The following is a 25,825-nucleotide window of genomic DNA, read 5'->3' on the forward strand; positions in this document are numbered from 1 at the left end:
TGACCAAATTCCAGAGGTGGGAACGCGGGCATTTTACCAACGCTCATCCAATAGCTACCCTTGTTTTATGAGTGCTATACTTGGCTCTATTAGCCAACTAGTAAGGATGATAGCAATCTGTTTTGATGAATCTTAACTTTCCTAGAAATACAATTATATTTTATACTTTCACCTAAATTTTATTCATAAAAGTCTAAAAGTCTCTGAACAAAGGTACAATTAAATTGACACTAAAGAAAATACATAAGGTTACAATTAAACGCCATTTCTGAAGTATACAAACCTGAATACTCCATGACCTCCTCAGGGGATTTGCCTTCCACCTCTCGAGCTATGTTATCAATGTCATCTCTTCCATACTTCTCATTAGCTTTAATAAACTGGTTAAAATCTCGCTTAGTCCAGTTTGTGAATCCCTGTGAACAAAAAATTAAGCACCATCAACAAAGGTTAAATTAACAAATCAAACTATTGTTCTATTCAGTTCTATACAATGATACATTTAAAATAGTTTCAAAGGCTTAATATTTGCCTCCTTATAAAATCCCAGTTTTTTTATGATGGAATCAAAAGTTGAGTTGAGTTATTGTAAAAATAACTGCTTTTCTATCATGAAGACAAGGTACTTCTCTCCAGGTACTAAAAACTGACTTAGAGCTCCAATATACTGTGTAGTTTAAAATTCCATATTTTACAGATGCCTAGTACATTAAAATACAAATGCATTAAAATAAAAATGCCAATATAAATGCTGAAGTCCTGATACTCCAGTACTTTGTTTTTTTTTTTTTTTCACAGACCTGTCCCCATGTAAATTAAGAAAAAAATGTGGATACATTAAATCAAAAAAAATACATGAAGGGGAAAAAAAAGAGACTGCAGAAAAATTTTTGTAGCTCTTTATATCATTCTAAGAAACTGTGAATAAATAATTTCTGTTCAAATTATATTCATAAATAGAATGCCTATCAACAGAATTTTATTGGGCCCAATTTCTTTCCTAAAAGATAGAACAGTTCGACCAATCAGTGTTTTAAGTTTCTTTGGTATTTATTAGCATGCCTCTGAAGTCACAAAATCAAAAATTTGTTTTCCACTCCTTACTTCCCAAGCCACGTAAATGTGATACTCTCGACAGTGCAAAACTCTATCCCTAGCCTTTAGCTGATAAGGATTTCCGATGACCCCACATTTTGTTCCTTTGTACTCCCATGACTTTTTTAAAGATTAATAATTTAGGGCAGTAGAAAAAGATGATTAAAGATGACTTCAACTACTGGGAGGGGCAAAAAAACCTGATTTTGTTTATAATTACAAACTAAAGCAATTTCTCAGTTGAGACTATATTTTCACAGGAGGTTGTGCATTCATAATATACTGCAAGCCAAGTAACATTCAAAGACCATAACTTTATTTTTGTGTTCAGGAAACAAATTTTGAAAATAAAACATGAATATTTAAATGTTTTATTTTATTCTGTGGTAAGTCCTAATATTCAACCAGCTGCAATTATATTTTCAAACTAAACTTTGTCTTCCAGGCATTTGGCTCAAAAACTTATGAGTATAATTTATAAAAATTCATTTAATCAAATCACATTATAACAAAAAAAACCTATATAATAAATAAGATATAAATATAAAAACTATATTTCAATAATTAATGTGGAAAATTTCCTAGCACTGTGCTTTGCATATTGTTCAAAAGAATGTACTGAATGAATAAATCTTGCTGGCAACTTTATACACTAAGGGGGTATCATACTTTGGAAGTAAGCCACTCAAAAAACTCATTAAAGCAACAATGACCAAAAAGCATTAGTATGTTGTTCAAATGGAAATATTCCCTATTTAGTAACTATTTGCTTTTAACTATACAATGAGCATCTTAAAAAGTTTCAGAAATTTCTCATCATCATATCACAATTCTTTTCAAGAAAGGATATAAGGCATTTTGAGAATTATGAAATCATTCCATAAAGTTTAGTAGAGTATAATTTCAGAAGAGAGTTCATAATCAATAAAATAAATTTAAATTTGCAAGAATATGCTAGTAATTCTTGTCTTTCAGGATTCATATGTGGATGAACTGACCTTATTATGATTGATAAAATGTATGTCTTATTTCTAACAATTGACACTTATATTGTATATTCATGTATTTTCCATTATTTTGAAAAAAGTGTACTCTATAAAAGGGAGAAAAAATAGGGATATTTGGTCTAAATGAACGTTTACAAAATAGCCCTGATTTTGCTGGTGCATCCAATCAGGGTACCAGGCCCATACAACCAAAAGTAATGTGATCTATATTTTCTTTTCTTCTGTTGGTTGACTAAAAGTCCTTCAACCCTTAAAATATTTTACTTGTGTGAGAAGTTTTTCCTTTTCTTCAGTCTCTTCCGGTGTAAGAGGTTCAGCTCCATCAATCTTTTTCTGCTCCTCTCTTTGAGCCACAGCTGGATTTGGGATATCAGGATTCCGTGGGACCTAAAAACCAACAGATGTGTTATGAGTAATCTGTTGAAAAAAATTAATGAAGGGTGTATATACTCATATCAATATTTAGAGTTATTTCAACAGTAAACAAAATAAAGTCATACCAGAATGACACATGATCTTTTCCACATTTCTACCACCATGATATTACCAAAGTAAAACTGCTCTTAAATGTGCCACATGGTATTTTAGAGTTCAAAGCCCATTGCTAAGTGCCACATTATATTCTAGATTTAATTATACTGTGGAACAAAAAATCCTAATAATATTGTAATATATGGTAATAATAATCATATGATTATCCCCAACATCAACATTATACAGTAAAATCTCAAGCCCCAGAAACAAACAGTTTGGTAGTGTGAAAAGAGCCCATATTCACCTGGCAATATAGACCAGGGCAGATAAGTGGCAATGCACCTGAAGATTGCATCCAATGCTCTGATCGGTTCAACGTGCAAAAAGAAAGGAGTGCTTTTATTGCCTGCCGGGGTATGGAAAGAGAGAGCATCTTCACATCAAATGCAAAGACCGAAAGAAGTGACAGAATAAGGAAGCAAAAAAAAAAAAAAAATAAGAGACTATACATAAGAGGGAAGGGGTAAGCAGAGCACACAAACAGCTGTGATGGGACCCGCAGTCAAGGAAAAAAGACTAAGTAGCAGTGACCAACAGAAAGGATAATGTATACTATACAGCTGTGTATAGTATACAGAGCCGCAATACACTGACAACTGAGAAGAGAGCTCAAGTTCAAAAGACTGAGGACAGAAGCTCAGCTCTCCAAGGAAGCAAGCAGTCAGCCAGTCACCTGTTATCTCAAAACCGTAGCCCCAGGGACCTCAGTGTGTCACCGTGAACATAGACAACCCATACAGTTGAGCAGTATGGAGCAGCAGTCACTGTATGGAGTGACAGACTAAGTCACTTGGCGCAAAGCCTCACACCATTTCTATGTGCATCTGCAGTGACAGTGCAGCACGCTGATTTAAGAGGGCAGGTATATAACATGGATAGTACAGTTTATAGCATTCTGTTACATGTGAAAAGAAAAGGGTTGACAGCAAGCCTTCCACTATTTGGAATGCCCACCTATCATAAATGACTCATCCTCTGGGGGTATCAGACAGTCTGGGTTTTACTATAATGTAATTGTAATACATATTAGGGTACATTTCTCTCATTGTTATACCTACTTTATAGAGTTTGAAACTACAGCACTGTAACTTAAAAGTAAATATTTTTAAAACTATTGGATCCAATAGTTGTTTAAAAATAAAACCTATTAACTGGGCATAAAAAGGAAATACTGAAAAAATACATTCATTTGTATGTAATCATCAGTATCAGACAATCAAATTAGTAAGTATTGACTAAATGTCTATTTTATCCATAGCACTATGACAGGCAATCACTAGAATACAAAAGAAGTAGTGGACATGGTCCTTGCCCACAAAGAGCTCACAACCTAGTTGTGGAGTTCTGAGCTGCACTCTAAGAACTCTAAGGATTTGGGAAGATGGAGAAGAGAGAAAGAATATTCTAGACTGGAGCAGTATAAGCAAAAACAGTGAAGGCAAAACCAGGAAGGAGCATACAGGGTTTATGTTGAGAAGGGTAAGAAACCAGGCCAGGTAGAGACAATTAGAGGGCCTTCTGAAATTACACAGGAAGCAACAGCAAGCCATTGGAGATTTTTCAACAAGGGAGCAAAATGTCAAAATGTAGTGTTTTCAACTATAAGTCTTGTGCTAGATGGACTGAAGTGGGCTAGCAACTAGAGCCAAGAGTACCAGCTAAACTGTCATATTCTAGAAATGAGATATGATCACTTGGCCTAGGATGGTGGCAAATGGAAATGGAAAAGAAGGTGTAAATTAAAAAGGAAATGTAGTCCAGTGACACTCATGATTTAGAATAACTTTTTTCAATGGCTAAATTCCACTTTTAAATTACAAGCACACCAGCAATTCCATTCCTAACATATCTGTACAAAGACATTTAGGAGAATGCTTGCAGCAGCTTTACTCATAAGAGCCAAAACCCAGAAGACAGCCCAGATGTCCATCAACAAGAGACCAGATAAGCAAACTGTGGTATATCCTTACAATGGAATAGTACTCAGCAATAAAAAAGGAATGAACCACTGATAATGGGACAACATGGATGAATCGCAAAAACATTATGCTAAGTGAGAGAAGACTTACACATAATGTATGATTCCATTTATGTGAAATTCTAGAGAAAAAAAACTAATCTAAAGAGGAAAACAACACCAGAACAGGGTTGTCTCTGGGGAATGGGTATGGGGATTGATTGGGAAGATGCGCTTTCTGGGGTAACAGTAATGTTCTATGTCTTTATAGTGGCTTCCATTATGTAGGCATATGCATTTGTCAAAACTCATCAAATTGGTACACTTAAGATTTATATATTTCAATATATGTAAATTTTATCTTATAAAAAGAATCAAATATTGAACTATGGCTAATGATATGCATGGTGAAGTGTTTCCAGGTGAAATATACATATGTTTACAACTTTGAAATGCATAAAAAATAAGAGGGATATCCATTTGATAGAAGACTGGAGCAATGGACAAATAGGTAATAAAGTAAATAAATACAGTAAGATGCAAACTGGAGAACATATGTGGTATGTATATGGGTGTTTACTGTACAATTATTTCAACATTTTTCTCTGTTTGACATTTTTTCATAATAAAATGTTGAAAAAAAATCACAGATATAGCTTTAAAAGTTTAATATACCCCTTAAATTGCTGGCCTCAAGTTTTAATTGTAATTGAGGGAAACCTCTTCAATCTTAAGATATTTCTCTACCAAATAGCTTCAAACTTTCCACATCCAACAAAGCATAGTTTAACCAAATAAAATAATTTCATAAACATCTAATTTCATGCCAGAAAATGCATAATGTACCCACCCAAAATAAACTGTTTATTCCTATGTAGATATCCCCAATACTGAAAATTTCCCCCTTGAGCTTTAATAAAAGCAAAATTAGAATATTATATTACTAGATTTTTAGGAGCCACTGTAGACTACTTCTTCCACATCAACTGCTCATATTTTTAATACAGCAAAATTTTAGAATGACTTCATTGTTACGCTGACTATTTTCATTCTAAAAATTACTCACATAAATAGCTGCTAAAATTTTCAGAATTAGAAATGACTCAAAATTCCTAACTTCCTGTATCTCCTCCTACCAAAAAACTCCTTCTTAATATTTATTATTTTTAAAAGGTTTTTATTATTTTTTACCTCATGAAGTTTTTATCAGCTTTAAACTTCCTACAGTGATAGAGTGATTTCAAAGTGCTAAAGAAGAATTAAATAGACAAGCTATAGAACCATAGTACTAAACACAGACACGCAGAAGGTCTCTCAAGTACTCACACTGTGTCTATTACTGGTGGCCCCCAGCAACACTTAGCAGAGCTATAATATACAAGAAGTTCTCCTTCCAAGGAAACATCTCAATTATTACTTGGATTTCTGGTCAGATCCTAGGGAATTTGTGATTAAGAGATTCCATGGAAAAGTGAAAAACTTTTCTTGCTCTTGTTTCTTAGGAGTTTCAGCAAGCATTTCACAGAAATATGGAATATTGAAATAAATGTGACAACATACAAAATGAAAGCAGTAACCTTAAATCAGCTCGCTGTATTTTGAGTTTCACCACAGCAAAACAGGTGGCCCATGATGACACATTACCAAAACTCACAAAGATTACAGAACTTTCTGCATTTGTCAAATGTTTATACCCACCCCTAAAGAATTTTTTACTAAAGATATATGTTAGAATGTTCTACAGCTTTCTTCAGCTTCTAATATGGTAACTCTTTCACTTCAGGTCTTAGACTCAGTGGGATTTCTGGATACTATGGATTCTTTCAGTTCTGCAATTGAAATTTCAATTTAGTCACCTTCTTCCAATAGAAAGATTTTAATGAACAAGTGACTAAAAGCATTAAAGTAACTCCTTTAAATCTCAAGAGTAATGGAGCTTCTGAATATGTCTAATTTGCAACAAGGTCGAAGCTTAGACAGCAAGGAAAATTGGCACATAATGCACTGCTATCCACCAAGTGGTTAAGGCAAAACAAACAAATACTTCTATCAGCCTCAAATAAAACAAAATTCTTTGATTCCACATCTTATTATCAGCAATATTGCTGTGACCTTGCTATGCTGAATACAGAGGGGAAAAAAACAAAATAGAGAATAAAAATGCAAATAAGCAGGCCTTGGGGAAAAATGCTATTTACCAATTGCTTCAGACCTACTGGGCCCCTCACCAGCCATGCTCCCAATCACTACAGAATGCGACGGTGGGGACTCAAAATGTACAAAAAGGTACCATGCACCACCGTGCTCCCAGCTACAGACAGCACCTCTCTCCCCTGGGCTAACAATCATTTAAGCAAAAAGGGGGAAAGGAGTCCCTTTTTGAGACCCTAACTGTGCATAGAGAATACCAGGAAACTCCACTACAGCAGTCCTGTGCATCTGAGAACAAACTATTGCTCCATTCACTTTGTGGCTCAGGTGAGTTTTCTGGAGGTTTAGTAGGGGGGAAAGTCAATGCTAGGTATGCTTGAGAAGATATGCCCAACACTTATCAGTATCACATCATCCTTTACAGGAAGCTTTTGCAGATGATTAACATGCCATGCTCATCTGTCTATACAGTCGGCCCTCCGTATCCGCGGGTTCTGCATCCATAGATTCGAGCAACCTCAGATCAAAAATATCCAGGAAAAAATTCCAGAAAGTTCCATAGAGCAAAACTTGAATTTGCCACACGTGGCAACTATTTACATAGCATTCACATTGTATTTATACCTATTTACATAGCAATTACACTGTGTTAGGTATTATAAGTAATAGATGATGTAAAATATATGGGCAGATTTGCATAGGTCACATGCAAATACTATGCCATTTTATATAAGGGGCTTGAGCATCCACGGATTGTGGTGTCTGTGGGGGCTTCTGGAACCAATGCCCCGCAGATACCGAGGGACAACTGTACTCTTAACTCAAACACAAAACCCACCCAATTCAAGCACCCACCTTAGCTCAGGTCTGTAGCCCCTGGTAAAGAATGGAAGAGACAAGGTTCAGAAAGAACCAACATCCATAACGTATTCTTCTTTGTCTTGTAAATCCTCAGCTAAGTATGCATACGGAGGGTCAAGGCAAGTCTTAAGACAATATAAAGGCAATGCAGGATGGGGCTGAGGAGAACACAGGGCTAGTTGTGGGGTGGTAGGGGCTCGACTCTCTTTCCATCCTCACCGCCACCACCACACTCTGAGCCACCACCAGCTCCTCATCTTCACCCTGAAGCAGCCTCCTGGCTGGTTTCCTTGGAGAAACTCAACATTCTCTGTATTGCAGGTAGTGATTTTTAAAAATGTAAATCTAATCAAACTCTACCACTTACAAGCTGTTTGATCTTGAATTAAATTACTCAGGGCAAATTACTGAACCTCTCTATGCCTCAGTTTCCCTACCTGTAAAATAGGTATGGAGGTCCACAGCTCCTAGGAGGATAATGAGCTAATCATTTTAAATAACTAAGAAGAATAAGCAACATAAGTAAGGACTAAATAAGTATCTGCTGTTATGATTTCATCACCCACCAAACCCTCTGCCTTAAAAATATCTCAAAGGTTTTCCTTTACTCTAAAGTTCAACCTAATTAGTATGACCTATAATTAATGTTCAGTGGTCCACATGATCCGACTCAACCTGTTCACCAGTTTCATCTCAGGTCATTCTCCTCCTCACCACTCCCGAGCAGCACTGGCCCTCTTTCAGTTTCTCAAGGGGAAATCCCCCTTCCTACCACAACATCTTTGTACCTGTGACTCCCCTACCTGAGTGCATCTCTCCCACACTTCACTTGGCCAATTCCTGTGCATCTTTCTTGATCTCAGCTTAAATGGTGGTCCTTAGGGTCCCCCTCCCTGATCTCCCAATCCACATTAGATACCCAGGTTACACTCCCTCATAGCACCCTTTGTAAGCTCTGAAAACAAATAACATCTGTACTATCAGTTTAATGTCTGTCTCCTCTATTAGAATGTAGGTTTCATGTGCTGAGGAATGCTATCTGTCTTAATCTGCCAGTTTATCCTCCGAGCTTGGTATGGGACCTGGCACAGGGGGGCACTCAATAAATATGCATTAAATGAAAAACAGCCCTCCTTTCACCCTGACTCTCTCTTCTGTCACTCTTCTCGGGGAAGAGAGGAAGAGAAAACAGTAAGGTGCCATGGCGTGGGTCCCACAGCATCTTCCCTCTCCTCATTCATGCCTGTCCTCTCTTCTCACACCTTTCTCCTTCCTATCACCTTTCACAGCTGTCCCTTCAGCCCTCCCTCTCCTAAAGTTTCCTCTCCCCTCCATCTCCTTTCAGTTGGTCACCACCCAAACGTCAGGTAAGACCCCACCCCCAACCACAAACTGCGTGTAATGAAAGGCACTGTTTAGATTAAAATCAGAGCCAGGATGAGAATGTGGTGGGTACGGTATTATCACAGGGAACAGAATTTCAGTATCTCCAAAGAAGGAGCATAAACAGTTATATTAGCAGAGATGATCTGTTTATTGCTGCTACTTGACTACCACTTGGCTCACCTCCCAAACAACATGTCAAACCACTGTAAACACAGTCCTTATTTAGGACTGCAGAAAGAAGCAGGGTTATGTAACATGCAGAAATAGCCCAGAACGTCTGAGTGGAAAGAGCATAGCACTTGCACGCTGAGAGCCTGTGTTTGAGACCAGCACCCTTGGCAACTCTGTTAGCTACCTGACCTTGAACAGCCATTAAACCTCTCTGAACTTCAGTTTCCTCACCTACTATATGGAGGTGATAATAACGTCTATCTCACAGGGTTTCTTAGAAATCAAATGAACAATGTGGTAAAATATTTCTTCATTTATAAAATGCTCTACACAGATATTTGGTTGATTACTAACTGAGGTCTAACATTTCAATTTCATTCTCCTTTCAAGTCTCAGCAGTAACAGTTAATAAAAATAACAGAAATAATGACCTAAACTTAAAATTTTTTATAATCCTTAGTGAGTATATATATATACACACATATTTGTTTATCTCATGAAATCTTATTAACTACCCTATTAACTTTACCATTTTTATTTTACATCGTGAACCTGTAACTTGCCTGTTTCTTCTAACATATTGCTGTTTTCATTTTCTTTGAAACTGGTTTTATGCCTGGTCTCAATGTTCAACCATGGTTCACTTTACTCTTCTACAACTTCCTAAGAGGGATTTTATCCAGTCCTTTTGGTTAAATACACTCAAATTTAATCGTATTTCCTTAACCAGATTATAATTAACCACTTATATTCACTATAAGTCTCTTATTCTTATTTATATATATTTCCACTTATATTCACTCTAACTTTCTTGTCCCTATTTATATATGTCTAAACTTTGGTACATAAATAGCAAGCAAAGGTTTTTTGCTCTACTTCAAATGACAATTCTCCAACTCTGGACAAATAGTAGAAACACTCTAGAGATCCACTCGGTTCCAAAATACTAACTAACTAAATATCTTATACATGTGGAGCTTTTCTAGGCACATTACAGCTACTAATCAAAATAACTGGCTATAGTTCCACTTGTGATAAAGGTTCACAAAATACTGTTTAAAACGTAACTTCCAATTCATAAAATAGAAATCTTCATCAAGTTATAAGTGTTAATAGTTTTACAATTTTGTTCATACTATTGATTATTACACCTTTGGTCATCCTTTTCCATTCACTAGAAAGTCAATTTCACCATACAGAAATAACCTGGTATGCCCAATCTCTCCATGTGATAGCTTTAGTACAACAAACGTTAAATTTCACTCACTATAAATGATTCCTATCTACCTATATAAATACGAATTTTGAATTCCAAAAGGTCATTTTAAAATTATATAATTCATTATCTTGTTTATCATTATTTTAACACCTAAGTGATTGCAACCTACTAACCACCAACAGGGCTTCCATCAATCTATGAGCAATAAACACACAAATACTATTTCTGGGTCATTTTGAGGAAAATAATAAAAAATTTCCTATCACCTATAATACATTCACTTCTAATTAAACACATACCTGTTGTTCATTCTACATATTCTTTGAGCACTTGAACACTAGCATTATTAAAATAATATGTTATTATTACTATTTTGAAATATTGGACAATTCTCCTTTAATCCCATTTAGTGATGATGCTACTGGTGATTGGGCAGTCTGATGCTTTACTTCTAGTTAAACCTCCTCTTTGGTTTTAAAAACACCACTATTTTGATTTACTCTTAGGTTCATTCACATTAAAATGGAACGCTTCCTAGTCTAGTTCAAAAGATTATATTCGTTTAAAAGATTATGCTAATCTAAAAAACTGAAAAATTACCTTATAGCCTATTGTCTTCCTATAGTAAAGAATTTCCTTTTCAAGGAGCTCAAATAAGCGTGGTGGGAAAAATTGAAAATCCTGAACATTTGGCTGTTTTGGAGGTCGTGGAGCCTGTGGAGGAAAAAATGCATTATATATATATTTGTTTCTAGTATATGAAGTGAACATACTTATCTTTTTAAATTTCTTTTCTATATAGAAAAATAAATACAATGGAATCCATTTATATGGCTGAGCCATGTCAAGTACTTTTCTGTACTGTTGCTGTATTTTAGGGACTAAGATGTAGCATTAATATAAGGAAATCTCAATCAGAGACCATGTTACATGAGAATTCTGCTGTAGGACATAAACCCTGGCCTCATACTGTTTTACCTTTGGAATCTTTGGCTCGCTGACACGTAATGCCTCTCTGAAGTAGGCGTCCACTGCATAGTTCGCTTTGCGTTCTCGTTTGGGAGGTTCAATCCATTCCACCATTCCAAGCTATATACAGAAACAAGAATGAGGATTTTAATTACTCCAAACTGTTTTATAAAAGTCAAGCACATCAAGGTTGTAGAAGCGAGAGAAAATCAAAGCCATTAGGAAGAATCAAAACTTGCTTTATAAAACTCTAATTAGAAAAGGTACATGCACCTCAATGTTGACAGTGGCACTATTTACAATAGCCATTGTAATGACACTGAAATAACCCAAGTGCCCATCAACAGACGACTGGCTTAAGAAGATGTGGTATACAGATACACTGGAATATTACTAAGCCATAAAAAAGAATGAAATATTGGCATTTGCAGCAACGTGGATGGACCTAGAGAATATTATACTTAGTGAAGTAAGACAGAGAAAGACAAATACTTTATGATACCACTTACATGTGGAATGAAAATAATACAAAGGAATCTATATACAAAACAGAAACAGACTTCACAGACAGAAAACTTATGATTACCAAATGAGAGAGGGAGGGAGGGAGGGATGAATTAGGAGTATGGGATTAACAGATACAAACTACTATATATAAAATAGATTAGCAACAAGGATTTACTGTATAGCACAGGAAATTGTGTTCAATATCTTGTAATGACCTATAATGGAATATAATCTGAAAAAAGTAACTGAATCACTTTATTATATACTCGAAACTAACCCAATATTGTAAATCAACTATACTTCAACTTAAAAAAAACTTAAAAAAAACAAAAGCAAAAACAAAAACTTACTTTATATGTCACAATTATACATACCAAATTCCAAAGCTCTGTACTGTATACCAAGTTTAGGTGCAAGAACAAGGATAGTTTTCTTTTTCTTTTTTTTTTTTTAAGTAATGGTGCCATTCCATTTGACCTTATCTGCAGGTTGTATTCTAACCTTGGTATATCAAGAGTGGATGATAAGCTAAGATGACTAGAATGGTCACAAACCTATAAATTCTCAGTGTCTAGAGAAGTAAAGACTAAAGAAACCCAAAATAGTGGCATCCACATATGTAAAAGCCTATCAAATAGGAAAAAATCATTTCTTTGTTGATTCATGAGATTAAAACCAACGTGGAAAGTCAAAGGGAAGTAGACTGCCACTCGTTTCTGAGAACCAGAGAACATAAAACAGTGAAATGAAATATCCTGAGAGGAGTAAGAGTCCCAACATGATCACATTCGAACAGAGGCTAGATAACTGTCCTAGAAGCTATAGGTGAGATTTCTTAATTACAAAAAAGGTTAGACTAAATTAAGGTCTCTTTTAACTCTAAGAGTCCATGAGATATACTCACATATAGTATAATGTGAGTTTACGTAAAATGAGAAATACCCAGAACAGTGAAATGAGTTCTGTTTTGTTTTTCCCCTCAGAAGGATTGATGTGAGATGATAGTAATGGAAAAGATATTTTTACATAACCAGTATTTTATTTGTCTCAATTGGGGTGAAAATAATAATAAATTAACTTTCTAGAAGTAATGTATTTGGCCATTTAACTTACACTTGTTTGAAAGTCTAGGTATTCAAATTTGAAGTATTAGAGGCCAATTAATGAACTTGCAAAAACAGAATAAATCATGCTGAATTACTTTGTTTCAGATAAAGTACATTAACACAAACTTATTCAGATTAATTTATTCAGAATCAGTGTCACTTATGACTTAATTCACAAAGTATGGTTATAAAGTAGTGCAACTGGTTCAACAAATCATATATGAAAATCTACCTCATTGTGCAGTTCCCATAATATCTATGAACAATATTCTTTCAGGTTTTCAATTCTCTTCAAAAGATAATATGAACTTATTTTAAGAACCTATCTAGAAAATACGGAAAGACATAAATATAATCTCAACTCAGAATATTCAGAAAAATTCTGATCTAATGAGACATTCAATTATAAAAGCACAAGTCATCATTTTGTTATTAGTAAAATTTCCATATATCTGTACATCATTATTTTGCTAGAATTATAAGCACAGGAAAACCTGCTTTATTAAAAATAGACAATTGTAAAATGATTATAAATCAATAAAAAATGTTAAAAAAAATTAAAAAAAAATGTTTTCCCAATGTCCATGATAATAGAGGAATAAAGTTGTTTTTTCTCTGAAAAAAAAATAGACAGATATTTTACTAAGCCTAATTTTCTTCTAATAATGTAGATAAGAAGCTCCACTGATATTTAGATTCTTCGCTGTTTGATATTTTCCACTTTATAAAACACTCAAAACCAATAAGCCCACAGGAGTAACTGTAAAATTAATAAAATTTGTATCACATAATGAGATCTAAAAAGCATATTAGGAAGGCAGTTTCTACCCTGTGCATGCAGGCTATCACCTCATCAGAATAAACCATAAGTAGTCTGAATTAAGGTTATAGATAGAATAATCAGATAGATTTTGGTCAGATACTAAAACCTAACCAGAAATAACGGTAACAAAGTATTATCAGGATACTAGTTGCAATGCAAACTAAAATGGCTGACCTCTCACTTTTCAGTAAAATCAATACCCAAGAATAAGCTTTTTTAGTGTTAATAAAATTTATTCTGCCAGTTAAAAAATAACAGCTTTATAGAACAATTTGAGTAACAAAATTAAAATGAAAGAATTGCATTATTAACTCAAAAAAATAAAATAAATATCCTTAAGCCCATGCTGATATAAATAAATGAGTGCATAAATAAATGGGGAGAAAGGACAGATCTTCCCTACAGAAAAATTCCAATTAATAAATGTAGATGGAATGAAGGAAACACAAGCCATTAGGTAAACACCACAATAATAACTATTGCAGGCAAACTCCACCAAAAGATGCTAAAACCAGTGGGTAAAAGTTTGAGGAGTATCTCCCCCAAGATATTTATCAATTACAATGGGAAAAATGGTAACTTTACAATGGAAAAACCCAGCAGACACCACCTCAACTAAGTGATTAAGGTTAACATCCCCAGTAACATGACATAGTGACATCATATGCTCCCTGGTAGGATGTACTGAAAAAGATGTAATATCCCTTCCAAGGCATTCTTGCCAAAAATGGACAACCTCAGTCAAATCATGAGAAAATGTCAGACAAACCCAAAGTGAGAGAGAAACTACAAGACAACTGACCAATACTTTTCAAAAGTGTCAACGTCATGAAAGACAAAGAAAGACTGAGAACTGTCACCGATGAGAAGAGACCAAGGAGACACACCAACAAAATGCAATGTGGGTCAAGAGAATGAGAAGACAAACCACAGACTGGGAGAAAGCGTTTGCAAAACACACATCTGATAAAGGACTGTTATCCAAAATATACAAAGAACTGTTAAAACTCAATAATAAGAAAATCACCAACCTGATTTTAAAATGGGCAAAGGATCTGAACACATACCTCTTCAATGAAATATACAGATGGCAAATAAGCAAATGAAAAGATGTTCAACATCATATGTCATCAGTGAAATGCAAATTAAAACAAAGATATACTACTACACACCTACTAGAATGGCAAAAATCCAGAACACTGACACCACCAAATGCTGGAGAGAATGTGGAGCAACAGGAACTCTCATTCACTGCCCACAAGAATGCAAAAACAATATGGCCACTTTCAGACAAGTTGGCAGTTTCTTACAAAATTAATCACCTTTTTTATTGAAGTATAGTCAGTTTACAATGTTGTGTTTAATTTCTGGTGTATAGCATAGTGACATTTGTGTGTGTGTGTGTGTGTGTGTGTGTGTGTGTGTGTATATATTCCTTTTCATATTCTTTTTCATTATAGGCTATTACAAGGTATTGAATTTAGTTTTCTGTGCTATACAGTAGGACATTGTTGTTTATCTATTTTATATGTAGTAGTTAGTATCTGCAAATCCCAAACTCCCAATTTATCCCTCCACCCTTCTTTCCCCCGCTAACCATAAGTTTGTTTTCTATGTCTGTGAGTCTGTTTCTGTTTTGTAAATAAGTTCATTTGTGTCATTTTTTAAAAAACACATATAAGTGATATGGTAATTTTCTTTCTCTTTCTGGCTCACTTCACTTAGGATGATGATTGCCAGGTCCAACTATTTGCTGAAAATGTCATTATTTTATTCTTTTTATGGTTGAATAATATTCCATTGTATGTGTGTAGTTATATGTATCACATATTCTTTATCCAATCATCTCTCAGTGGACATTTAGGTTGCCTCCATGCTTTGGCTTTTGCAAATAGTGCTGCTATGAACACTGGGGTGCATGTATCTTTTTGAATTAAGAGTTCCCTCCAGATATGTATGCCCGACAGTAGGACTGCTGGATCATGTAAGTTTATTTTTAGCTTTTAAAGGAATCACCATACTGTTTTCCATAGCAGATGCACCAAACTACATTCCCACTAACAGTGTAGGAGGGTTCCCTTTTCTCCACAGCCTCTCCAGCATTTATTGTTTGTGGACTTTTTAAATGATGGCCATCCTGACTGGTGTGAGACGGAACCTCATTGTAGTTTTGATTTGTATTTCTCTGGTAATTAGCAACATTGAGCACTTTCTCATGCGCCTAACTGGCCACTTGTATGTCTTCACTGGAGAAATGTTTGTTTAGGTCTTCCACTCATTTTTTGATTAAGTTGTTTTTTTGTTATGGCATTGTATGAGCTGTTTGTATATTCTGGAAATTAAGCCCTTATCAGTCGCATCATTTGCAAATATTTTCTCCCATTCCATAGGTTGTCGTTTTGTTTTGCGTATGGTTTCCTTTGCTGTGCAGAAGCTTATAAGTTTAATTAGGTCCCATTTGTTTATTTTTGCTTTTATTTCTATTGCCTGGGTGGACTGCCCTAGGAGAACAGTGCTAAGACTTATGTCAGGGAATGTTTTCCTATGTTTTCTTCTAGGAGGTTTATAGTGTCTCATCTTATGTTTAAGTCTTTAAACCATTTTGAGTTTATTTTTGTGTATGGTGTGAGGGAGCATTCTAACTTCAATGATTTACATTCCGCTGTCCAGCTTTCCCAACATCACTTGAAGAGGCTGTCCTTTCTCCATTGTATATTATTGCCTCCTTTGCCAAAGATTAATTGATCAGAGATGTGTGAGTTTATTCCTGGGCTCTCTTTTCTGTTCCATTGATCCATATATCTGCTTTTGTGCCAGCACCACCCTGTTTTGATTACTATAGCTCTGTAGTATTACCTGAAGTCTGAGAGGGTTATTCCTCTAGCTTCGTTCTTTTTCTTCAGTATTGGTTTGGCAATTCTGGGTCCGCTCTGATTCAATATAAATTTTAGGATTATCTGTTCTAGTACTGTGAGAAATGTCCTGGGTAATTTGACAGGGATTGCATTAAGTCTGTAGATTGCTTTGGGTACTATGGCCATTTTAAAAATATTAATTTTTGCAATCTAAGAGCATGGGATATCTTTCCATTTCTTTAAATCATCTTTAATTTCCTTAATTGGTGTTTTATAGTTCTCTGCATATAAGTCTTTCACCTCCTTGGTCAGGTTTATTCCAAAATATTTTTTTGACGCAATAAAGTTACACATATTCTTACCATACAATCCAGCAATCGTGCTCCTTGGGATTTAACCAAAGGAGTTGAAAGTCTATGTCCACCCAAAAACCTGCACATGAATGTTTATGGCAGCTTTACTCATAACTACAAAAACTTGGAAGTAATCAGGATGTCCTTCAGTAGATGAATGCATAAATAAACTGTAGTACATCCAGAAAATGGAGTATTTACTCAGCACTACAAAGAAATTAGCTATCAAGCCATGAAAAGATATGAAGGAACTTTAAATGCATATTACTAAGTGAAAAAAGTCAATCAGAAAAGGCTACATACAGTATGATTCCAACTATATGACACTCAGAAAGGGCAAAACTATGGAGATAGTACAAAGATCAACTGCTGCCAGGGGTTAAGGGGAGAGAGGGATTAACAGGCAGAACATAAAGAGTGTTTTTAGGGTAGCAAAACTATTCTGGATGATATTATAATGGTGGATACCACTCATTTATACATTTGTCCAAACCCACAGACTGTACAACACCATAAGTGAACCCTTATTAAACAATGGACTTTGAATGATAATGATGTGTCAATGTAGGTTCTACTGTAACAAACATACCACACTGGTGACTGGTGTGGGATGTTGATAGTGGAAGAGGCTGTGGGGTGTGGGGCAGAAGGAATATGAGAACTCTTTGTATTTTCCACTCGATTTTGTTTTGAACCTAAAACTGCTCTTAAAACTAAAACTCTGCTTTTTAAAAATTGCAAAGTGGGATCCTGGATTATAAACCCTGGAACAGGGAAAGGAAATTAGGGGGAAAACATGTTAACTTCCTGGATTTGATCATTGTACTATGACTAAGTAAACTGTTAATATTAGGGGAAGCTGATGGAGAGGGTGTGGAGGAAAGGGGACTCTCCTATACCGTTGGTGGGAGTGTAAACTGGTGGAGTCATTATGGAAAACAGTATGCAGATTCCTCAAAAAACTAAAACTAGAGTTGGCATATGATCCAGCAGTCCCACCCCTCAAACTAGAGAAAACTCTAATTTGAAAAGATACAAGTACCACAATGTTCACAGCAGCACTACTTACAGTAGCCAAGACATGGAAGAAACCTAAATGTCCATCGACAGATGAATGAATACATATGATACACAAGATATGGTATATATACAATAGAATACTATTCAGTCATAAAAAAGAATGAAATAATGCCATTTGCAGCAACATGGATGGACCTAGAGATTATCATACTAAGTGAAGTAAGTCAGACAGAAAGATAAATATCATATGATATCACTTATATGTGGAATCTAAAAAATGACACAAATGAACTTATTTATAAAACAGAAACAGACTCACAGACATAGAAAACAAACTTATAGTTACAATAAGGGGAAAGGGTGGGGGAGGGATAAATTAGGAGTTTGGGATTAACAGATACAGACTACTACGCATAAAAGAGATAAACAACAAGGTCCTACTGTATAGCATACAGAAATATATTCAATATCCTGTAATAAACCATAATGAAAAAAATAAAGCTTCTAAAATCCTTTTTAAAAACATTAGGGAAAGCTGAGTGAAGGATATATGTGAACTCTGTACTATTTTTTGCAGTAAAGTCTAAAGTCATTTCAAAATTAAAAGTTTTTAAAATTAGAGCCATAATTTTAGTTTAAACAAAATAAACTACCATTTCTTCAAAAAACCTTTATTGTCCATGAAGTATAATATGACAAGGCATTATCTTATAAATGAGACCACCTGTAGCAAAGTCCTTCTGGCATTTAAATAATTATATGTTAACAATATTGTTACTAATACAATTAACACTAAGTGCCACACATTTTGTTCTAATTACTCTATGCTGTAGTTACTACAACCTCCATTTGATAGGTGAAAAAACTGATTACCCAAAGTCACTTAATTAGTGACACAGTTGTGATTTCAGCTTCAGAATCTAGGAACTCAACCACAATCCTATATTGCTTCTCAAAAACAAAAGTAGTGGTAGTAGTAGTAGCAAAAACAGCAAAAATGATAATAATAATGACAATGATGATAATAATAATAATATAATAACAATAATAAACCAGCAAAATACATTAAAGTTAGCCCTTGGATAAGATCATTTTGACCTACATCACTTTCATTCTATAGCAGAGTATTGTAACAGGTAAGTGCCAATGTTTTTACTAATACATAATTGTTATGGAAAGAAATGCTAATTTGAGCATATAATGGTTGAGGGTAAAAAGTTACCTTCTGTTTTTCTCTATAATCTTCTCCTTCAAACTTGTATAAACTTTGTTCAGTGTCCATTCTAAAATTTCTCAGAGAAGACTCTCCCATTTTCTGCAAGCGTTCATTCATCTCTGCAGTCTAAAATTGAATGCATTGAAATTAGAAATTTATCACTGAAGTTACTTATAAAAACCTGTGGATTCTCTACCTTTTTAAAAATCAGTTTCTGACATGAAATATCCAGTCTGTTAATTTACAAGGTAAGAATGCAATGCTAACATCAAACTTGAACATAAATTTAATTTGCCCCAAGTATTTTAAATACTTAAATGGTTCTTATGAAATGTTCTCATTTAGGCTTTCTTTAAAATCTTTTATCATTGAAGATGTAGCCATTACTATTTTAACCATAAAGGCAAACTTGGATTAAACAACATTTTGCACACTAATATGAAACATACTAACACAAGATTGCTCAAAATTCAACATATGGTCTCAGATATATGAAAAGGTGCTCAATATCACTAATCACCAGGGACATGCAAATCAAAGCCACAATGAGATATCATCTCACACCTGTTAGAATGGCTATTACCAAAAAGACAAGAAATAACAAGTGTTAGTGAGGATGTGAAGAAAAAGGAACCCTTGTGCACTATTGGTGGGACTGTAAATTGGTACAGCCACCATGGAAAGCAGTATGGAGGTTCCTCAAAAAAATTAAAAACAGAACTATCATACAATCCAGCAATTCCACTCTTGGATATTTATCTGAGGGAAATAAAGACACTAACTAGAAAAGATACCTGCACCCCTATGTTTGTTGCATTATTTACAACAGCCAAGGCATGGAAACAACCTAAGCGTCCACTGATGGATGAATGAATAAAGAAAATGTGGTGTCTATGTATACAATGGAATATTACTCAGCCATAAAAGAAGGAGATCCTGCCATTCATGACAACATAGATGGAACTTGAGGCTATTATGCTAAGTGAAATAAGTCAGACAGAGAAAGACAAATACCATATGATCTCACTGATATGTAGAATCTAAGAAAAAGAAAACCAAACTCACAGATACAGAGAACAGACTGGCTGGTTGCCAGAGGTGGGGGGTGGGAGGTCAGTTACAAAACAAAAAATCTTGGGGACGTAACATAAATATATGGATGAATATACATAGATACCTAGATATAGATCCTCAGAAACAGAAAAAATATAGTCTGAAAAGTAAATCCAACCAATTTATAGGAAATACAGTAAATAAGTAAACATGGTAAAATACCCCAGGGGGATGGAATCAGCAAAATCCAGACTGTGAGCACTCAAAAGGCAAATAATCCACTTTCTTCACCAAATAAATTATAAGGGAAATAATATATAAATGGAGGAAGAGCCTACAGATTAAAAAAAGATACAGATGACGGATCAACCAATGACAATGTATGGACCTTACATGCATTCTGATCTTTAAAAAAAAGAAACCTTTTTTTAAAAGCATTAGCTATTTATGAGATAACTGGAAATATGAATACTACTGGATATTTGATGTTAAAGAATTTTGGGGGGTTTTCAGGTGGGATAATGCCATAATGATTATGTTTTTAAAGAGTTCTTATATTTTAGATATATATAGTGAAATATTTACAGCTGAAATGACATGTCTGAGATTTGCTCCAAGATAATCCAGGGAAGGAGGAAGATGAACTGGGAGTGTGAATGGGGCAGAACTGGTTGATGGTTGTTGGAAATGGATGATAAATACATGGGGGTTCATTACACTATTCTGTATACCTTTGCTTATGTTTGAAATTATCCATAATAATTTGTGAAAAAAAGGAAAATTCAACACAAAATCGCAATATTCCAAAACAGCTTATTATACTTTAACAAATAATGCTTTAATATTTAATGAAATGTTCACAAAAGACTTTGAGGTAACACAATGTATCAGTAGACAATTTCAAATCCCATGCAAAAAAAAAAAGGTTATAAAAATGCAGTCCTGATATATGTGATTAAACACAAAATTTATTTGACTTTAAAGTAAATACCAACATTGTAAGCATGAGGTATAAGGTCATTCAGTTTCAAACTCTGGTTCTTAGTCTTTCTCATCAAAAATTAAACTAAATAAATTCTGAATTACTTGTGGATATAAATCTACAAATTCTTATAGAGAATATCAGTCGTTTGAAACATGCATTTGAAACAACACAATACAATAAGCACACACACTGAAGTATGCTGATCTTAAATCCATCGTGAAAACAAAATGCCATTTTAACTAACCTTCTTTTCCCCTCTTTCCAGAAGAGTTGTGATATCTTCATCTGTCAGCTCACTTTCTTTAGAAGCAAAAACATGGGTGGCTCCATGACGTATCATTTGCAACATTTCCTCTTTTGCCATCTTGTTAGACTGCTGGTCAATGAGTCTTCCTAATAATAAAAATAAAAGTTGTATATATTCAGTGATATTCCAGAGAAAGCAGAGCATAATGGTTCTAAACAGACAATACATTTAACCATAAGTAAAGTTTTGTAACAGAAAATTAGTGAGCTTTAAAGTAATTTTTAATGAACAACTCTACAAGTTTTTCTTCTACCATACCTTCTATTCAATATGAATTTCCTTCTGTAAAATTCAGTCAAAACATAGGACAGAAAGAAACATTTTTTATGTTCAAACTTCATTTCACAGGTCAAACTTCTCTGTATGAAAAGGCATCTTCTAATACAGGTTTTCAAAATTTTAAACCAAACATTTTATCTGCTAAATAATATCAAGTACTTCAAGAGACATGCCACTGACATTCAACTATAAGCCAGTGATGTTCACCTACCTACTCCATATACTGAATGCAAGGCTTCGAAATAGGAAGATTTAAATTAGCATTTTTTAATTGACTTTTTTCTGTCACTAAATTTGCAGATTTTGGTCAATTTTCATTAAAAGTAATCTCCTTTGAAGAAAACTGCATGTGCTTTTTGCAAAAAAAAAAAAAAAGCCTAATTAAGTTTATACATATAAATACCTTGCTGTATGACAATCGAGTCAAGTCTCAGTTTTATCTCAGCTCTTTCAACAATCCTTTCTTCAACAGTGTTGTCCGTAATGAGACGAAACACACGTACTGGCTTCTTCTGACCGATACGATGTGCCCGATCCTAGTAGAAAGAATCCTAATGTAAGACACTGGGTATTCTGAATAACTCTGGATACAGTGTGTGGTATAGCCATCATATGCTATAAAATTCTGAAAATAAAATTAGTTCCTGATCTCTCTAGACCTGCCAGTTTTGAAAGGAGGATAATGAATATTAAGAATATCTAACCCTGGGAACAAAGAAATCTGCAAATATTCTACCATGCCATGAATGGAAACTTCCAGAAGGACAACAGACAAGGCCCCTTTAAGATGAGGACTAAAGGGAGCTGAAAGCTTCTGGATTAAGTTACTAAGTAACTTTAAGCCACTAAATACAAACACCTTCTACACTAGAGCAAGGAGTTTTTTAAGTGAGGGGCAAAGTAGTTAACAAGGGTTGCTATGGTGGCAAAAGTCAGCTTTCCCTCATCAGCAAGCAGTTCTTTCTGTTTACTGAGGCAATTCAGGAATCTATAGTAAAGGGTCATAAAAATTAATAGGATATTAATACCCTTACTATATGGTCTAGAATTGGTCCTATGGTTTATAGTTGGTAAAGGTGACAGGTGGCAAGTTCTGATAACATAAAAACAACTAGGGGGAGTGTTTTTAAAACACAGAAGCTGCCAGAGCAAATAGGTGAAGGGAGGAGGGGAGTCGAGAAAAAAAAAAAAATCAAAGAAACAAGGTTCAAAACAGTCCTTGTATTGAATGTAAAAACACCGGAGCCCAGTAACAGTTTCGAAGCAGCGCACCGAAAGAGAACACAACACCCCTACATATATTTACATTTCAAACTCAAATCAGTAAATTGTGAAAGATCAGCTATATTCTAACACTTTTAAGGAAATGAAGCGTTATCAATAGGTTTTCCAGTTCAGTAACACTGCAACTTACTGGGGCTTACTCCTACTTAGTCACATCAAACAGGAAGTTCAGTACCACGCTAAAGTAGTAATAATTATGCCAAAGCATGTTGATTTTAAACTGTCCCAATGGTCAATATTTTTCAATTCTCTATTACAAAAGAAAAGGAAGAACTTCTAGGGTATGCCTCATCATTGGCATATAACTTTAATTGTTTCCAAAGACAGTCAATTGTCCCACAAATTCTCAAGATTTTGAATGCATAGCTGTTTTGTATCTGTTTTACTTCTGAAATTATATTGATCTTAAAATGTGAGTCACAATGACTGAAGTTAGAGCTCTAGTTCAATAAATGACACCATGATGAAAGATAACAGACAGCTCTCTGAAATTTTTTTAAAAGGTAGAATAGTTTCTGATGGTGTCCTTAGGTAGCAAATGTTTTCCTGGAATATATTCCTTTGTTACCTTTTTACCTTCTGGCCCCAACTGTTTTATTACAAAAGTTAAAATTCTACCTCTCCCAATTTCAATGCTAAGGATTTTAATATATTCAGTTGTTAAGCAGCATAATATTGAGAGATTAATTTTTAAGCCTTTTTCACTAAAACATATGTATGTGTCCTCTTCAATACTCAGGAATGAGAAAAAAATGACATTTCTGTTTCATGATAAAAGCCAAAATTGGCACACAAATTCTATAGTTGAATTTGGGGTGCATTTGTTTATTTTCATTCCATTTGTCTTTGCACTTAGCACAGCCAACTCTGTTTTCCAGGAAAATCTATTATAACATCTACAAAACCTCCCCCAAATTGTTGTTATCCTTTTATCATTAATTATTTTTGTGCCCTATAAATAACAATAGTTTTCTGAGCTAAGATACATTTCCGACATCATTAGAAATTACTAACCATAGCTTGCAGGTCAACCTGTGGATTCCAGTCTGAATCATACAGTATAACCACATCAGCACTTGCCAAGTTAATTCCGAGGCCTCCAGCCCTGGTACTCAGCATAAAGATGAACTTGCTACTATTAGGAACATTAAAGGCCTCTATTGCTTCCTTTTTTTATTAAGATTGACACAGGAGATGGAAGAAAAAGAGAGAAAAATCAAATTATACTACCAGAGTCCTTAAGAAAAAAATATACATTTTTTAACATGCATGCTCAAAACCCCACTTTTTAGAATAATACTTTATAATATTCTTTTTTATAATATTTTAATAATATTCTTTATAATACTCTTCCATCTTCAAAAATATTTAAGCATCTATCTATAAACTGTACTATGTGAATTGCTATAAAAAGTATATTACATAAAGTTCTAATCTTTAGAAGCTTACATCAATAAAGACAAAGAACAATCACAAAGACAAATTTAACTAAGCAAGTAATAAATTATTTAAATTATTTTAAAACAATAATAGTGAAAATGTTTTAATTGAGTGAGAGTTGAAATATATCTAGGGGGTAAAAGTGTCAGAAATCTCAACTTCATTCCCATTAGTTTATGAAGGATTAATAAAGAAGATATAGTTTAGAAGACCAATCAAGAAAGAAAAAGGTTTAGAAATGGGAATGAGAGCAACAGATAAAGGGGGAGGTAAGTAAACTTATTTCCACATGGTGAAAAGGGGCAGACAGGGAAGTAATGAGGAAAATTAGGAAGGTAATCCAGGCATATTTAGTAAAGAGTCTTAAAAATTAATAGGATGTTAATATCCTTACTATATAAAGATCTCATACAAATTAGTTTGAAAAAAACACTAAAACCCCAAAAGAAAAATGAGAAATATAAAAGAGCAGACAATACACAGAAGAACAAATACAAATGGCTAATAAACACAAGAACAATGTTCAATCTCACTAGTAACTCAATAAATGCAAATTAAAACAACATAATACCATTTTTTGAAGATTAAAAAAATGATAATACTCAATGTTGACGAGGGGGCGGTGAGACGGGCACTCTCATACATTGCTGCTGGGAGTGTAAATTGGTACAACCTTTCTGGAAAGCAATTTGGCAATATGCATCAAGAGTCTTAAAAGTGTTCATACCCTTTGACCCAGTAATTCCACTTCTAGGAATTTATCCTAAGGAAATAATCAGAGATGGGCATAAAGATTTATGCATAAGGATTTTTACTTACGCATTATTTATAATAGTGAAAAATTGGAAACAACCTAAATGATCAACAATAGGGGGATAAATTATTTATAGTATGTCCCTAGGATGAAATATTACATTCAAATTATTCTTAACAATGATTTTTTTTACTCACATAGTACAACTTAACTGAGTAAAAAGTGCAGTGTATAGCATATAATATCAATTACTTATATATGTTATAATGCACAAAAAGATTGGCCAGAAATACTTTTATTTTCCAAATTTCCTTGGCAATCATATATTACTTTTATAATCACAAAATACAGGAAGTTGTATTTTTTAAGAATGGTCAAAAGTTGCAGGCAGAGAAGGTGACTCTGCCGCAGCCCGCACAGCAGGTAGAGGGGCGGTACAGAAAGCAGCATGGTGTAGTGAGAGGCAATCGGTGTAGAGGAAATAGCAAAAACC

General features: G+C 34.4%; 1 protein-coding gene across 9 annotated transcripts in view; it reads right to left on the minus strand.

Moving 5' to 3' along the window:
• SMARCA1 (SNF2 related chromatin remodeling ATPase 1) overlaps window positions 1–25,825 on the minus strand; it is a 65,191-nt gene that overhangs the window by 16,111 nt on the left and 23,255 nt on the right. For 7 of the 9 annotated variants that reach the window (XM_074359802.1, XM_074359808.1, XM_074359800.1 and 4 more), the window contains 9 exons: window positions 25,306–25,341; window positions 24,153–24,305; window positions 22,258–22,390; window positions 21,513–21,661; window positions 19,237–19,356; window positions 11,360–11,470; window positions 10,982–11,095; window positions 2,367–2,489; window positions 284–416 (listed from right to left, as the gene is read on the minus strand). In XM_074359802.1, coding sequence (XP_074215903.1) covers window positions 284–416; window positions 2,367–2,489; window positions 10,982–11,095; window positions 11,360–11,470; window positions 19,237–19,356; window positions 21,513–21,661; window positions 22,258–22,390; window positions 24,153–24,305; window positions 25,306–25,341 — 1,072 coding nt within the window. The remainder of the gene's footprint in view (window positions 1–283; window positions 417–2,366; window positions 2,490–10,981; window positions 11,096–11,359; window positions 11,471–19,236; window positions 19,357–21,512; window positions 21,662–22,257; window positions 22,391–24,152; window positions 24,306–25,305; window positions 25,342–25,825) is intronic. The other 2 variants (XM_074359807.1, XM_074359801.1) reach the window with 1 other exon arrangement.

The sequence above is a fragment of the Camelus bactrianus genome, chromosome X (assembly GCF_048773025.1).
Source record: "Camelus bactrianus isolate YW-2024 breed Bactrian camel chromosome X, ASM4877302v1, whole genome shotgun sequence".
NCBI classification, from domain to species: Eukaryota; Metazoa; Chordata; class Mammalia; order Artiodactyla; family Camelidae; genus Camelus; species Camelus bactrianus.